This window comes from Rhamphochromis longiceps, linkage group LG20 (assembly GCF_057381845.1).
Source record: "Rhamphochromis longiceps isolate RC_006_pf linkage group LG20, R_longiceps_female_GT1.1, whole genome shotgun sequence".
Classification (NCBI taxonomy): Eukaryota; Metazoa; Chordata; class Actinopteri; order Cichliformes; family Cichlidae; genus Rhamphochromis; species Rhamphochromis longiceps.
In genome coordinates, this window is record NC_140576.1 from 1,377,865 (window position 1) to 1,393,860 (window position 15,996).

The 15,996-nt window shown below is 41.8% G+C and overlaps 2 protein-coding genes across 3 annotated transcripts; both read right to left on the minus strand.

The window, feature by feature from the left end:
* Positions 1 to 560: 560 nt before the first annotated feature.
* On the minus strand, positions 561 to 8,364 carry tnnt2a (troponin T type 2a (cardiac)). Of its 2 annotated transcripts, XM_085393593.1 has the most exons (16): positions 8,226 to 8,364; positions 8,026 to 8,102; positions 7,842 to 7,852; positions 7,158 to 7,175; positions 6,750 to 6,797; positions 6,349 to 6,405; positions 4,344 to 4,373; positions 4,085 to 4,109; positions 3,191 to 3,254; positions 2,873 to 2,989; positions 2,687 to 2,764; positions 2,492 to 2,602; positions 2,298 to 2,407; positions 1,766 to 1,856; positions 1,642 to 1,682; positions 561 to 808 (listed from the first exon to the last, which is right to left on the minus strand). In XM_085393593.1, exons 2-16 carry the CDS (start codon positions 8,061 to 8,063, stop codon positions 775 to 777), a joined length of 873 nt encoding a protein of 290 aa, XP_085249719.1. In that variant the 5' UTR covers positions 8,064 to 8,102; positions 8,226 to 8,364; the 3' UTR covers positions 561 to 774. The 2 variants fall into 2 exon arrangements, with proteins under 2 accessions (XP_085249719.1, XP_085249718.1); XM_085393592.1 differs by lacking the exons at positions 6,750 to 6,797; positions 8,226 to 8,364 and having other exon boundaries at positions 7,158 to 7,852; positions 8,026 to 8,107.
* A 312-nt stretch (positions 8,365 to 8,676) lies between these two features.
* On the minus strand, positions 8,677 to 15,018 carry lad1 (ladinin). Its single transcript, XM_085393656.1, has 14 exons — positions 14,820 to 15,018; positions 13,995 to 14,186; positions 13,335 to 13,602; positions 12,442 to 12,515; positions 11,925 to 12,069; positions 11,576 to 11,665; positions 11,195 to 11,238; positions 11,077 to 11,119; positions 10,831 to 10,874; positions 10,669 to 10,735; positions 10,425 to 10,559; positions 10,242 to 10,331; positions 9,341 to 9,465; positions 8,677 to 9,182 (listed from the first exon to the last, which is right to left on the minus strand). Exons 1-13 carry the CDS (start codon positions 14,855 to 14,857, stop codon positions 9,373 to 9,375), a joined length of 1,323 nt encoding a protein of 440 aa, XP_085249782.1. The 5' UTR covers positions 14,858 to 15,018; the 3' UTR covers positions 8,677 to 9,182; positions 9,341 to 9,372.
* Positions 15,019 to 15,996: the final 978 nt, after the last annotated feature.

The window sequence follows — 15,996 nt, forward strand, 5'->3', positions numbered from 1 at the left end:
ACATTCACTTAATTTAAATATTTTCCTTTTCTTTATAGATCGAGAAGATCATATTTTTATAACTCTTTTTGAACAGTTTTATGTTTGGACATTGCTTTAATTCCATATTCAGTTTGTTCCATAGTTTCACTCCATGAACAGAAACACAAAAGCCTTTTCTTGTAGTACGTACCTTCATTGTTTTGAAGTTACAAAAACCCCTTAAATTATAACTTCCTTCTTTCAAAAAAAAACATACTCTGAATATTACCTGGCAGTTCTTTATTTTGTCCTGTAACTTGAGAAGTTACAGGACAAGAAGGATTTTCCCACCTGCAATATGCATAATGGAAATTATTCATTCTTTTTCAATTTAGTGTGGGTGTGTTCATAGGTGAACTTTGGGTGGATGTCTGGGCGTCAGCTCAAAAAGCATCATGTCAGCTCCAGTCATGTTAGAGCCTGTCTTTCAGTAAGAGGATGTCTTTGCTTTAAGCTTTCTGTCATCGGGTCTTGCATGACTTTTTTTCATTGCCAACAAAGCAACTCATGCACACTATGGAAGAACAAAAAGCAAGTCATTAAAGTGAGACTGTTTATTTACACTTTTAAATCCCCATTATCCTGAAAAAGTAGAGCGAGAGATAAGGCTGGAAAACTGGACCCAAGCTGTGCTTAAGGCAACCGTAAGAAGATAAGTGTGACTTGGGTGTGGCCGTAAAGCCTGGGCTTGGTTTGAGGCAGTGGCTGCATGACAGGGCGGATGATAATACTTGTCACTCAGCACATCAGCATCTATTTCCTCAGTCCTCTCTTGGTCCTCTTTGACCTGTTGAAAAACAGAAGCGTTTGTGATTCAGACACAACTGATGTGGCACAGATCGTAGCGAGGTTGCACGGTTACGTTTTGAAATCTTCCTGCACCCTGTTCAAAAATAACAGTGACATCATGTTCTTTCACTTTATCCCTGACAGGTATGACAGATGACCAAACCCAGCCAGCTCGCCGAGTTAGGACAAGGCGGCTGTGAGATTGTGAATACACAATATTTGGTGACACTGCAGGGAGTCTGAAAACAAAAAGCTTTTCCACTTGGGCCTCAGAGACGGTCGTTTCTTAACAAAAAGCTTCCCCCACAAACACCGGCATGAATCACAGAAGAAGGGATTCATGCAAAACTCTGTCAAGTCGCTCTAAGGGAGATGCACGACCGTTCAGGGCTTTCACTCATAGCTGCAACTAAAAGTCAGCCTCTCCTCACTCATCTCATTGGCCTCTCCAGTGGTGACCTGCTGCTTTGTCCACACTTGCTCTTTTCTTTTCTTGATCACTCATTTAATTATTATATATGATTTGTTTGATTTCTCCTCACCTCTTAAAGCATTTGTTTGTTAATTATATTACTTTTTTTGGTTATTGTTACTAACAAAGTGTTACACTCCCTCTCTCTTTCTTTTAACCCCGCCTCACTATAAGTTTTAAATTCCCATGACTCTAATGCTCTCACACACACATAGCTTGACACTCTCCAATCAAGTTATTGTCCTAAACCTCACCTGTCTGTTGCATTTTGTTACACCTGTGTGACATCATATGTGCGCTCTATGGTAACTACATGTTTTAAACTTTTAATTAAAATGGGATTTCGAGCTTGTGCTCACGTTTTCTGATGGTCGCTCACACGGTTCCTCAGCACATTAATCTGGAATGAAGAAAACATTTTGTTACACTGTGACCAGGTCTCACTGATGCCGTGTCTTTGTTTCTTCAATTAGCTGAGCGCACCTCATATTTCTGTCTGCTGAACTGGTACTGCAGATCAAACTTCTCTGCCTCCAGCTGCTGGATCCACTCCCACAGCTCCTTAGCTTTCTCTCTGGAAAACAAATTATTATAACGAGAATTATTTTCATTGTTTTATTATTTTAATTTTGTGTGTCGTGAAGAAAAAATGCAATAGCTATTGTGTGAGATAATGAAACATGCAGTGGGAGAAATAATTATTTGATGCCCTGCTGAATTTGTTTGCTTACTTACAAAGAAATGAAGAGTCTCTATTTTTAATGGTAGTATTTGTTTTAATGGAGGGAGACAGAATATTAACTAAAATCCTGAAATAAAACCTCCACATGACCAAAATGTTATCAGATGATTTGCATGTAATGGACACGTGTTCTTGATACACACAGGGAGTTGAGGCAGTGCATTGATTAATTTTTGGTTCATATTCGTCTCTCTCCATTAAAATGAAACCACATTTCTTTGTAAGTGAACAAACCTACAGATTCTAAGTCCTGCTCTGTGCGTCTGAACCTACTTGAGTCTTTCCTGACTCATGTTCTCGATGTCCAGAGATTTGCGCCTTTCGTTCAGGATCTTCTTCTTCTTTTCTCTCTCTGTCTGCCTCTTGCCACTCCGTTTGTCTGTCTTTAAAAATAAAATAATTTCTGTTATAAAAGTTACTAGTGGAGCTTTTTGAAAACCCCCACTGTTAAAACTCCACTGACTCACCAGCTTTTGCATGTAACCTCCAAAGTGGAGGCTGGTGAGGGTTTTCTTTTTCTTTGCATCATCCTCTGCCCTCTTCTTGGCCTCCTCCTCCTCCTTGCGAATCCTCTCATCCTAGAACCCCGAGAGAAAGACGATCCGAGGTGAAACGCGTGCCACTTTATAGACCGTGTTAAAGCGCGTAGAACAGGACTCTACCTCAAGACGCTTCTGTCGCTCTTTATCTCGCTCGCTGCGAATTCTGTGCTGCTCTGCTCGCTCAGAGCGACGCTTCTCCTGAGCAACAGATCATCACATCTCATTAAAACAGATCCTAAAGCAGATCTGTAATGTCTGAGGTGGGAAGTGGTTTACATTTGACTGGCTGTAGTGTGGGGCACTCACAATCCTTTCTTTGAGCTGAACGAGCTCTTCTTCTTCCTTCTTTCTGCTTTCGAAGTGAACCTCGATTAGAGTTTGAAGCTCCATCAGGTCCTTCTCCATTCTCTTGCGATGTATATCCTGTTGGATTCAGTGACCCAGTTCTATGTTATACTGATGCATATATTTGTTTTTGGTCCTAAATTAAAAGCAGGCTTAGAGAAAGCTAGAAAAATACAGAGTGAAAGCTGTGAAGACATGTCTACTCCACCCTGAGACCTGTACATAATACACCAGGATACAAAAGCCCATGCACAGTAAGTACTGTATTGTGTCACGTACATCAAAATCCACCCTCTCGCCGTCTGGGATCTTAGGGGGAATAAGGTTTGGCATGATGAATGGCCTGAAAAAGCAGGAAAAGATATTAAGTTAACAAGCGTGGGTTCAATAAGAACTATTTAGTTAAAAAAAAAAAAAAAAGATAAATAACAGGGAAATTGAGTTGTGATGACAGTTGGTGTTAAATGAGGATCAAAAACAATAAGCATGTGCCAAACAAATGTCCCCTCTGTGTTTGCACGTGTTGCTGTCTGTTGCTGCTCAGAAGTAGCTGCATATCTGTAGTTTCTACAAACTGCACTATATGTAGACAGAAATTGGGATTTTCTTTTCTTAGTGCCGGAGCAGAGAGGCACAGCCTAGAGATCTCTGGAAATGTTTTTATTAAATCAAAGTAATTAAATCTGAACAATCAAAACGGCCACTTATGGTCAATGCAACTCTCAACACAAGTAAGCACATTTAAAAAACAACGTGCTGAGAAAAGGTGGAATGGACATTTCTAAAAAGCCACAGGATACACAATGAGGAATCACACAGACTCAAATGGCAGTGAGTTTTAATAGATTTAATGAAGGGAGCTAATTTGGCAGCGAGGGGAACGACGTTCCACAGTTTGAGTTTAAATCGAGGGGGGGGGGGGGGGGGCACTTCCTGGATTTTAAAACAAAGTAAAAACGAAATTACTTTGTGACTTTTGAGCTTAAGATGTTGATGTAGAAGGATCGTATCAAGCAACCTCATTGAGTTGTGAAAACGTAGCTTGCTGCTGGTATGATACATAACAAATGGATCACAGTGGTGTGAGTCCTCTCTTTGTTTATTTATGCGTCGTATGTTTGTTACTCATAACCATGCTATCGTAAAACGTGTTTATCCGTGCGTTTTACTTACTTGAATTTGGGCTTTGCTTCCTCCTCTGTTAATGAAAGACAGTCAAGCAGAAAGTATGAATGAGTTAGTGCAGACCACACATTAATAATGAGACTGCACAAAATCACAAATTCTGCCAGTTCCCCCCGCAAGTTATGGCACTGAAGTCTGTTTACACCATTTGTGCTGATATTAATAATAAAAGTAATGATGTGTGATTCATGTCAGGGAGAACATCCAAGAACAACAGAGCCACAAAACGAGATTCCCATTCACTTACCTTCTCCCTCCTCTGCTTCGCCTTCTCCATCTGAAACCAAAATAACATGCTTGAGAGAGGGTTTGTGAGAGCACATCTCAAATGACTGAGCATTACGCCACAGTAAACAGTCGTTTAGTGAGTGATGATGGCCACATGACAGAAGAGCGTAAGTGAGAAGACGGGAAACACTGAAAGAGAGCACCGAGGAAGTCAGGCGCTCATCTGTGAAGTGTTGCTTCATGTGCCACATTGCATGAATGCACTCGGGACAAGCGAGACGTTATCTAGAGATGCAAGCACTGATAGCAAATGGTTCCTTTCTCAAGAAGGTCTGGGATCAGTGACCTTTGAATGACCCAAATAATTATGAGTGAATGCCAGAAAAACTTTAGTTTTAGTTTAGCTTTCTGCAAAAGAAGCAGCTAAGTTCTTTTTTTGTTTTCGTAATAATAGAGGACAGCTAGACCGTGCTTGAAACCTAAAACGTCGTCCAGTCAGCTGATAGGCCCAGACTAGTTTCCTATGCTGCCAACTTGGTTAATTAGAACCTGAACTGGTAAAGGGAAGGGTGTAGTCGTGCTTTTTTTTTTTTTTGGCACGTCAACAAGTCGCCTGCCTTTTGTCTTTGTGGAAAGTGACAGCTCACACGGTGTTTATCAGTATAAAGGAGCCAAAAGGTAAGAATAAGTCTAACATCCCTCCCATTTCAAATGATCTCAGTGGGAGCAGGTGAGACACCGAAACAGTGAAAAACACCTGGTTCTGACTAAGAAATGAAAGCCTTGGGGCTGGGAGGGGCTGGAGGACTACTCTCAGCCCAGCTGGCCCTTCTGGTGTGACTAAGAAAACCTGCATGCTTGATCCTCAAGTGCAGACTGTCACATACCAAAATGAAATGTGTCTGAGATAGCATGTTATCTCCCTGCCTGTGAGTGATGGTTACTGGTAAACGACATTACTCATCTTCACTGTGCTGTCAACACAGGCCCAAAGCTATCATTTCTCCCATTAATCAGTGGTTCCCAAACTTTTTTTGCTGGGCCCCCTTTGTTTTACAAGAAAAATGTTCGCGCCCCCCTCCCCCCATGCGCGCGCGCGCACGCACGCACGCACACGCACGCACACATCCTCCAACCACACACACACATTTTGCTCCATTGCGGTTTATTTTACACCTCAAACATTTAGTAAACAATTAAGCAAATACAAGTAATCTGCAATAAATTACAGGTAAAAAAATAAACTCTTTTACGCTGCGGCCGCACCTACACGGGTGTTTCTGAACACGCAGCTGTTTCGTTCACACGTAAACGGCGTTTCGAATCACCGAGAACGGAGATTTTTAAAACTCCTTTTTGCGTTTATGTGTGGACGTGGAATACAGAGCTCATCAGGCAAAGTCAAAGGCATGAGCCTTTTTCCGCGTCACGCTGTGCGCCACGTTATTGTTTACATGAGATGAAGAGCAGACAGTCAGATTAACAGTATTGTGTCTCTATCTGCAGGTTTTACACGCAGTTACTGTCCCTCCATTACAAAGGCAGAGGCGTCACGGTGTCATTATTTTACACGTGGTTGTTTTTCCTGTGTAATAATGTTCAACACTGCGATCAATACATTTTAAAAAAATGCTTCTCTGTGCAAAATGGGTTTAAAAACATAAACAGCTGTGGGATCCTGTTTGTCCGTGATGTAAACAGCCCAGCGCTGCTCCCCACGCAGGGAAAAGCAACCCTGCAGGGAGACCTACCTCCGCACCTGTGCAGGTGAAGCCAAAGGGCAGATTTGCTTCACCAGATTTTCTAGTCTTTGGCTTAGAATGAAGTTGGTTTGGAAACATATTCAGCGATGCTTCATCTCCTGCTTTGCGTTTGTGTGGGAGCCCCAGGTCGTGTCCAAACGTTGTTGTTTTTTGTTTGTTTGTTTTTTTTCCTTTTCATACCGCGCACCCCTGCTGCAATGGTCTGCGCGCGCCCCCCCCCCATTTGGGGAAAGTCTGCATTAAGTTTTTAGTAACGTCTACCTTGTTCTTCGTTGGCCTCCTCTTCTGCAGCAGGTTTGTCTTCCTCCTGTGGAGCCTCTGGTGGAGAAGGAAGCAAATAATGACTTATCACAGAAAGAATGTTAACTTTCACTAAGCCTGAATAATCACTCTCCCTGATCAATAACCTCTTTAGTACAGTCACAGGGAAAGAGACGAGAGGAGTCATCCTGTGAACATAACTGATATCTTCTGTCTTGTCTGATTCTGTTGAATGTTTTGCGTCCACATCGTTTTGTTTTCTTTTTCTTAGACTGAAACTGCTCTATAAACAAACAGGCAACGAGCAAACATAGTATGTGGTTTCCACATCAACAAATTCACCCTCAGGTTGCTATCAATGCACTGTGCCGGGGAAAAACATTACATCTGCCCAATTATACCTTCCTCTTCCTCCTCCTGCTCCTCCTCCTCATCTACCCCTTGCTCCTCTGATGAGCAAAGCAGAAAAGTAGTTAGCAAAGCGATGAGAAGTAGGTGAAGTAAGTAAACAGAGTAAGTCAAGTAATTAAAGTAATGTAAGGAGGTTAAATAAATAAGAATAGCTGAGCAAGCAAAGTAAGTTAGCAAATACATCAAAGAATCTCTTTCAAAGTGAGATTAATCACAATCACTTTAAATGTGTTTATAGATGAAGCTCAGTCACAGCGCTGCTATTTATCCCAGAGACTCTCAGGATAACTGCTGTCGACCGCTCCTCCACATCACCCTTGATGTGTGCTATTGAAACGTGACAAAAGCATTCATCGATGACCTTGACACTCATTTATAAATATCAGCGCCGTCAGTACCTTCAGCGGCCTCCTCTTCTGTGTCGTGCAGCCGGAGAAACCGCAGAGAGAAACACGTGAACAATCTTTTCACATAATCAGAAGTGCAAACTCTACAAACTGTTGTTTCTAGCACACAAAGTCAAATCAATTAATGATACTAACTAATGAAACACTGACTTACGAGTAATCATAATATAAGCATTTGATTCGCTCATTTTTAATCCAGATTGTGATCCTTACCTAAACCACACCGAGCTGCAACAAAAGAATAGAAAAGAAAACTTTCTGGCAGGAAGTCCTTAAGGCAAACCTTTCCCACTAGCGATTCCTGACTTCACATATAATTTGTGCTTTTGTGTTGCATTATAATTAAACTTACCATGAAAAACGTTTTACACGGTAATTCTGTAACTCTCACACATACATATAATAACCTCCTCCTACACCTGATTAGGAGTTGACAAACAGGCAGAACATTTACGTTTGATTTATGGATGATCTTGACATTTCATTCAAACTACACACAATTAGCAACATGTCTTTACATTCCTCTTAAATCCTTATAAGAGCGCACTGAGTATACAGTACAGCAGTTTTTACATCACGCTCGTCGGATTAGCCAAGAGAAAGCATTTGCCTGCACAACAGGGTTTTAACCACAGAGTGACTGCACTGTGTATGAGTCATGATGAGAGGTCTTACCTTCCACCTCCCTGTGAAAATGAATCACATAGGCGCGTTACTATTATGATCAAAAAGACAAATGCATGACAGTGTAAAATGATCATGCAGTTGCTGCAAATAAACCACGTGTCAGTGACAAACGGTGGATGTACTCTCGGGATACATTTAGAAGTATTTTAAGTAGAAGAAAAATCCAACCTACTCCTCATACTCCTCCACCACTTCCTCGTTGTCTGACATGACAGGGCGCGTTCAGGTGCGCGGCAGCAAATCTGATTACTTAGAAAAAAAGCCAATCATGAATTTTTCACTTTCTGTTCAAATCAATAAAAGCTTCAATATTTTCCAGTTAAAACACTTTCTTTCGTGTGCACACGTTACGTTACAGTTAGTCAATCGTACCTGAGGATCAGATGAAGGGATCAAGACAGAGACCCGGAGAGAGTGGATTTGCAGCACAAGACAGGTCCCACTTTCTCTAACGGGAGCGTGGGGTGAGTGTCAGCGGGTGAAGGACGGACTGTGTTGTGCGGATGAGGCTTTAGGACCCCTTGTTGTGTTATTAATAACTTTCTAGATAGCATGTACTCTCCTTTATCACCATTTCCCAAAAAGGCATGACTGTGGGCTGCAGAGCCAAAAAGATCACAGACAGCTGATTCGCGCGCACACACACACACACACACACACGCACACACACACACACACATTCTGGTTTCCTTGTATGGCACCTTGTTGTAGACGAAACACAGGCACGGAGCGCTTATCTATATGCATCCCGGTCTGAGATAAGGTAAAGTGCGTTTATTCATCCAGGGCTATTTAAAAAGAAATAGTGACAGACAGTTATGGTAGTAAAACATTTTATTACTTAGAAAGACAGAATCTCGTCCACAAGTCCAGATGAAACCAAAAAAAAAGAAAAAAATTACACTGGCAAATTAAACAAGACACACACATATTACAACTCCAGCAATCCCAGCAGTGTAATTCAGTAAAAGATATAATCCTTAAACCTTCACCTGTTTAAAGTGCTCAAAGAAATTACACAACGTTAAGGCGAACAAATAAAACATCACTGACACGTTTTTTTGGGGGTATTTTAATGTTAAAAGTAGGCACACTTATTTTTTAAAGAAACAAAGCAAAAGTGTAAGATAGAAGCTTTTTAACTTTAAAAGCAGTTTCGTCCTTTTCAGTCCTCTAAAGATACAACCCAACAGGCCATTTCTCTCTCTTCCTCCTGCCTGTTTTACATTTGTGCTTTGACGGCAAAGGGGAAAAAAATCACTCAGTCATCAAATCCGTTAATCTTCCAAATCTCTGCCTCTCCCTTCGCCATCTTAAAATCCTGCAATCCTGCAAATACAAGCACAATAAGAGCAATTTATAATTGAAGGAGCGCCTTTAAAGTTCAGTGAAACATGTACGGCTTCCTCTTGTTTGCTTCATTTGTGGAGTTGGTAAATCTGCCTCCACAGCATGTAAGACTAACTCAGTAGCACTTGTATCCTTACCTGTTGGACATTATAAATAAACTTCCTTCACTTCAGATTTTTCCAGGGCTGGATTTAGAGACACTGTCTTCACCGCTATTCTCAAACAGGCTCCTCTTACTAGAAATGTCCACATGTCTCAAATCCTACAAATCAGAAACAGAATCATTATATCAGTTCTTATTACAGTGAAGAGAAAGAAAAAAACACTCTTTAAATCTGGAGTCTTGAAATATTTCTGAAGCAGGGACCTCTTACGGGGCAAATAGTTTTGTAAACACACCCTAAAATGGTCTTTATGTCGTCTGACAATTTGGACTGACTTAAGCATTTCTTCATGCTCAGATAACTGCTAAAAAGCCAATGGCACAAAGCAGGAGGAACGGGTCACTCTACTCTGACAAAAGTGATGTTAGGACAGATTAGCACGAAGTCAGTCATGCCAGTGTTTCTGTAGGCGACCCTCTGCTTTAAAGTGTGCTTATGAATTTACCCAGATAGATATTGTTTCTGCTCAGATATAACAAAGATAAGATTTCTGCAGCCAAAAACATGCACTGCTAAATCTAACAGCAAGTTGGGTATGTCGTATGAAGCTTTCTGAACAGCTTAATTAAGTTAAACATCCAACTCTAAATTCTTAAGATCAAATTCTTTGAGCTACTTTTGAAATTAAATGAAACGTTCCCATTCATTTAATGCCTAAATGACTTTACTGAGTTTACCAGAGTAGAAAAAAGAATTAATTGATCAGAACTTTCTTCACGATTAACGACAGTCATGCGTTTTACGTAGTTACCTACATAATGGCAAACTCTTTAATTTAATGTAGGCAACACAAACAACGAACTACGTCCTGCTCAGCCAGGACTTACAGCTCAAAGAGTAATACTGCCCCCTGGCTTCCATACACTGCACTTACAGCAGGACTGTGCGAAGACCCAGCTTTGTTGCTCTTGTGGAGCCAGCGGTTGATCCGCTCTGACATTCCTGATGTCAAGCCTCTAATTTCCTGAAATCAACAACAGTTACAAAATCATTTGTTAACTAACGCTACGCACACATCTAATACTGAAAAGAGCTTTTGGGCGAATGATGAGTGTACCTGTTTGGAAACTCCGGGGCTGGTGGGGCTCTGCACCTGCTGCTCCTTCTCAAAGATCTCTCTCTTCCTGGACACTTCTTCCAGCAGGACCAGAGTCCTCTGGGTGACATCTGGGAATCGCGTCAGCTCAGACTTCTGTGGATGAAGAGCCAAGAGAAGACCATTGGCGACTGACAGTTGATGTTTGCTACAGAACACAGGAACATAATTTCCCCTTTAGTACATGGAGGGCTGAGAGGCTGACCTGCGCTGCCTGAGCCAGCCTCTCCATCTTTTCCTGGATGGATCTAGATGAAATCCTCTGCCTAGAGCTGGGAAGACAGAATACATTAATGTACAAGTGTAATCAGTTACACTCAATAAAATATAAACAAATAAATAAAGATTAAAAAATTGTCAAACTCACTTTCTCTGGAAAGATGACGCTTTGTTTTCATCCTCATTTTGGTCCTGCTTCAAAACAAAGACAATCAACACTGTAAATTGTGCATAACATTGTGTGTAGTGCTAGCAGGTCTACAGATCTCATAATCCTATAACTGTAAATATAATTGTGTTTTTGTAAAGTGCCAAACAAGAAAATAATGGATAAGCGATGAATGATTACTGATTATCAATCATATTAGGTGAAAGTCAATTAAAGTTATCTCACGGTGTTGGGTTCAAACTTCTTGGAGGCCATCCTCACACTGGAGCTACAACAGAAGAAGCAAGTCAGCAAACCAACTAAGCGAGGCTGATACAAAATGAACACAAGGCTGTTTCCTTACCTCCTCTGGAGCGGCGAAGGATCCTCTTCTTTCTTTCTCATCATCTGTGGAAGACCGAGCCTGTGTGAGTGCGTGTTAGCGGCACTTACAGCAAGTGACCTGCTCAATAATCCTCTGCACGGGGATGTGTTTGGGTGTTAACAAAGCAACCAGTCAGCAGTAAGAGCTGGTCAATATTCATGTAGCTATTAACATGAGCTGGAAGCTTGACTGGCACAAGCAAATTATCCTGAACTGATATTCTGAAAGCTGACGGCAGATAAAATCGTGTTTTAACAGTCAAATTGGCAAAAGTTCATGCTGACGTTTGCCAGGAAGAATGCCTGAATGGTTTTGTGTCCTCGTGCATGTATTTGTGTGTGCGTGTGTGTCAGTGTTTACCCTGAAAGATACAGTCCTGGAGCTCTGTCTGATGAAGGCAGGTTTGTTTGCCTGTTCAAAGTTTCCACTGGTGGAGCGATTCACGCCGGTCTGAGAGAAATTAAAACAACTTAGGTTTGCTGTTTAGCTGCAGGTACCTCTCTGGAGCCAAGACTGTTTTTACCGCCATAAGGAACCTTTACTCTTTATAACACCAGAGGGCGCTGGTGCCCACACTGGATTGATAAGATGCAGCGTCAGTGCTTACCTGGCCTTATACAGCATTTGACAAGCAAAGCTTGAAGCTGAGACGAACATGTCAGTTTATTTGTGTTTGTGTTTCTTTGTGCGAGTGTGTGTGGTGAACTACCTCCTCTGTGTGCCCATTGTGAACAGGGCTTTGGGGGGAAGTCCAGTGTTCGCGAGGTGACCAGGGGGCTGACGGAGAACCGGGGCTCATGGGAGTTGTGCGCCCGCTGGCAGATGGACTCTTGTCAAGTGAGATGGAGACAGAACTGAAAGGCAAGAAAGAGAAGTGAGTTTAAGGAGAAGTTGAAGAGAAAGGAACTAGTGACCACTGAAAGTACAGTTTTCTCTGATCTGTTGCCTAAATTAAATCTTAAAGTGCGTCTAACGTGAAAACTGAAGGCAGATTTTTTTTACTCTTCCATCTTATTCTCTGGTTATCTTTATGTGGTTCACAATCTATACAAAACAATCTTATACGTCCTGTTTTCTCTTTTATATTTCTACATTGTTCTGGTGCTTTCATTTCCATTTGTGGAATCAGTAACCTTTATCTTATCTAAATAAAATGCATTTGATCCTTTTAGGTGATCAGCCAACAAAGAACAAAAGAGCAGCAAAAAAGAAATGTCACTGTTAACCTGACAAACTTGCGAGCTGGGCTGGAGGAGGGTTTTGGATCAGGGTCTTTGCCTGATGACTCTTCATTTTCATGCTGACAAAGGAAGAAACAGGCAGACAATCAGCATGAGCACATAGCACACAAGCTTTTGTACAGACGACACACCTTGCATTACATAACACGGCGCGGTTATGGCCTCATTTGCAGATACACAGAGCTAAAGCAGCCTGCGAAGGTAATAAAAGATAAAGTTCAAATTATGGCCTTAAGCACGTCTTATCAAAGCTTTAGAGATGATTTGCATGGTCACTTGACTCGCGGGGAGAGTTCAAGTCCGGAAACAAGACGGGGAGTAAAGGGTTGTCTTCTTTTTCTAAAGCTGTAAGTTAAAAGTAGATTCTAACTTCTTCTTGTGAGCACAGGAGGAAAATGCCCACACCAGTGTTGGTCTTTAATAGCAAAAATGACATCATATGCTGCACTACAAAAAACGGTTTGTTGTTGTAAAATCTAGAGAATAATTAACTCCCCCCTCTGTGTGGGATAGCAGTTAACTGTACAGGGTGCTGCTACTGGTGTCATGACTTAGTGTGTGAGGGAAGATTGGTGCTTTCTTGTCAAAGGATCTGTCAGTTCATGTTTTATCATTTGTAACGTTTCTCAGAGAATCAACAAAATCTCTCTGTTGGTCATTTAATCAAAACTGAGGTTATGACCTTGTTTCTTCCACTCCAGGTGGACAAAAGTTCTAAATAATCACGTGAAAAATCTCGATTTACATCGTTATTTGGCAGCTGACTTACAGACTTTCACTGTTGCAGTCTTGTGAAACTCAAGCACATTTAAAAGATCTGTGAGATGTTTTTTTCTTTAGATTTTCTTCCAGAAATTAAGGAGCAACTTCCTTCTTACTTTGTTGCTTGAGATGCTGGTTCTACTTTTGCTGCTGCTGGTGGGACTGTGAGAAGATGTTTTTACTGGTGGCTGTGGTTTGACAACACTTTCCTTCTCTTCATCCATGTCTCCCAGCAGCTCTACCCTGGCACCTCCTCCTTTGCTGACCTCAGCTTCATCCTCCCCTCCATCCTTCTGTTGTCTCAACGTTTCCACGTGCCTCATCCTTCGCCTTTCGTCACGCACTCGCAGCATCTCCACAAAGTCAAGCTGTACCTGCTCCATGCTGGCAATAAACAGTACATATGTGCACATTAATGACCAACACATGTGATGAATGGTCTCTAGAGAGACCTAAAAAGATTCCTGCATCTGATCAGGTTTCTATTATAAAAGGCTCTTTGAAGACAGGTACTCAGCTGTCGGGGTTTCTGACAGCATTTCATACTTTCCCTGCGTGAGTATCAGGTGTTTTCATGGGTTTGAAATGTATACAGAAACACTCCCATGGGGCAAAACTGTGAGAATCATCCCTTTGCTAGTTTGAAACCACTAAAAAGGCCTTCAGAAACCAAAAGAACAAAACAGTCACACAGACAAAGTCCACAAAGAGGATTGTGTTTAGACAGCGTATGAGTCCAACGTGACATATTTGTTTTACTAAACTATGAGAACAACCTGTTGGAGCTTTGGGACATTTCACTTGAGGAGTCTGTCCCAAAGGCGCTCTCGCTGGCAGATGTGTTTGTAGGAGTGGGAGTGGGGCTGAAGTCATCATCTTGGTCAGCACTGGTGCTTGAGCTCTTCACCCTCCTCCTCTTCTCCCGCTCCACCTCCTCCTCGTCCTCCATTGTCCACTGTCGTGCAAGGCTGAATCAAGACAATCAGCGAATATGGAAAAACAAACAAACAAAAACAACAGAGGCTCAGTGAGGATACGGGTGGTGGACACATGTAAAACAGCGTGCTGTACATGAGAACTTGATGAGTGGATCCTCCACACTATTTGTTTTTGGTTTGTACTTTAAAAGAAAAGATTAATAAGTGTTACAGGGAACCTGCTTTACTTGTTCATCAACCGCTTTTTGTGGCTGTATTTTGCATCCTGTTTAAAAAGAATTATCAGTGGATTCAATCAGCCAGCTGCAGAGCGGCAGGCTGGTGTTTCCTTTTTAACTGAGCTCAACAAGGGCCAAACAGAACAAAACTCTCCGTTATCTCTAGACTGTAACGGGCAAAAAAAGGCAGAAGTGACAGTATAACAGTGACACCAACCGACACAGTTTGACTGCATGTTACACAGTTACTATATGAATGTAATAAATCATTTCTTCCAAATTGGGATGCTTTGTTGCCAGAGTGAAAACCCTGCAACATGCAACAATTATGCGCGTTCCTAAACATCCAGCATCTATTAAAAAGCATAGGCGCGGGCATCGCTCTGAAACGCAGGTAACACAGGTAATTAGTCGCTACAGAAACCCAGAAGTCCTTGAATCTTACCTGGACAAAGCCGACCAGTTTCTCCGACTTACAGACATATTGAGAAAATAAAATAGTTTCCAGCTACGATCACAGACGAAGTCGACTGACACTCAGACGACGGCAGTCGAATTACAGTCACCTCGGCACAAAGCAGTCCACCTTTAGCCCGGTGCAGCGCACAGACGCGTCACGTGACCACAAAGGTAAGCTCCCCACCTGACAGACTGAGTGAGGGGTGGGGAGAGCGCGCGCCAGAGAGCACCTTGTATGGTGGAAGTGGAAGTGTGGAAAGCGTAATACCTGTACCTGGCACTCCTTTCCCGCCCCTGGACACTTCGCTTATTCGGGCAATGGCAATAAAACATCCCAGAATAATTAATCTTACACTTGTATTCATTTTGTTTGTGTGGATCTTACAGGCTGTAGCTAAAAGGAAAACCTGTACAAGTACAACAAGTAGTTAATAGCAATCAAACTCTTATTAAATGATAATAATAAAGCATACAAATATATGTTATCCTTTCTTGTACTGGACTCTCACTACAGTCTGAGTCAGAGTGTTTGCTGTGTGAGTCCACACCTTTCTCTGGAGCCCATGTGTGTTGGACTCTGACCTACACTCTTTATATCACATCTGTGTCTGTTATACTCTGTGCAGTTCCTCAGTAAACAAAGTTAGATATTATCGTAACTGATAACTGAGGCATAGCATAAGATGCATATCAAGACTCTTTCAAGTTTCACCTGTGAAAGTCTGCTTCCCATTTATTTAAAGAAGAGGCTGTCTTATAGCATGCGTTGTTGGTCTATCATGCATCTGCTATCTTATGGAAATAGTTTGCATGCCCCTGCCTGCACCGGTGCTGTATCATTTTAGGTCCTGTAATGAACTCTGTGTGTTTATGCATCAGTGTCCATTCAGTCTGTTCTAATGTTCCTGTGTCTAAAGTTAGTCTTACATTTTCAGGAAAGACCTGATCAAACAAACGGAAATAAAACAGAAAGGCATTCCCAACAAAAGTTATATTTACAGACACAAGACGACTGCGGGTGCTTTGCATCCATTTGGGTAAGGCGATTTTTAAAAAGTACTGAAGCAGAGTGTGCTTTATGGACATGCAAAACACACAGAAGTGCTTTACATCTGGACAGCATGCACACAAAGCATATCAGTTCAAATGTACAAGTTGTTGCA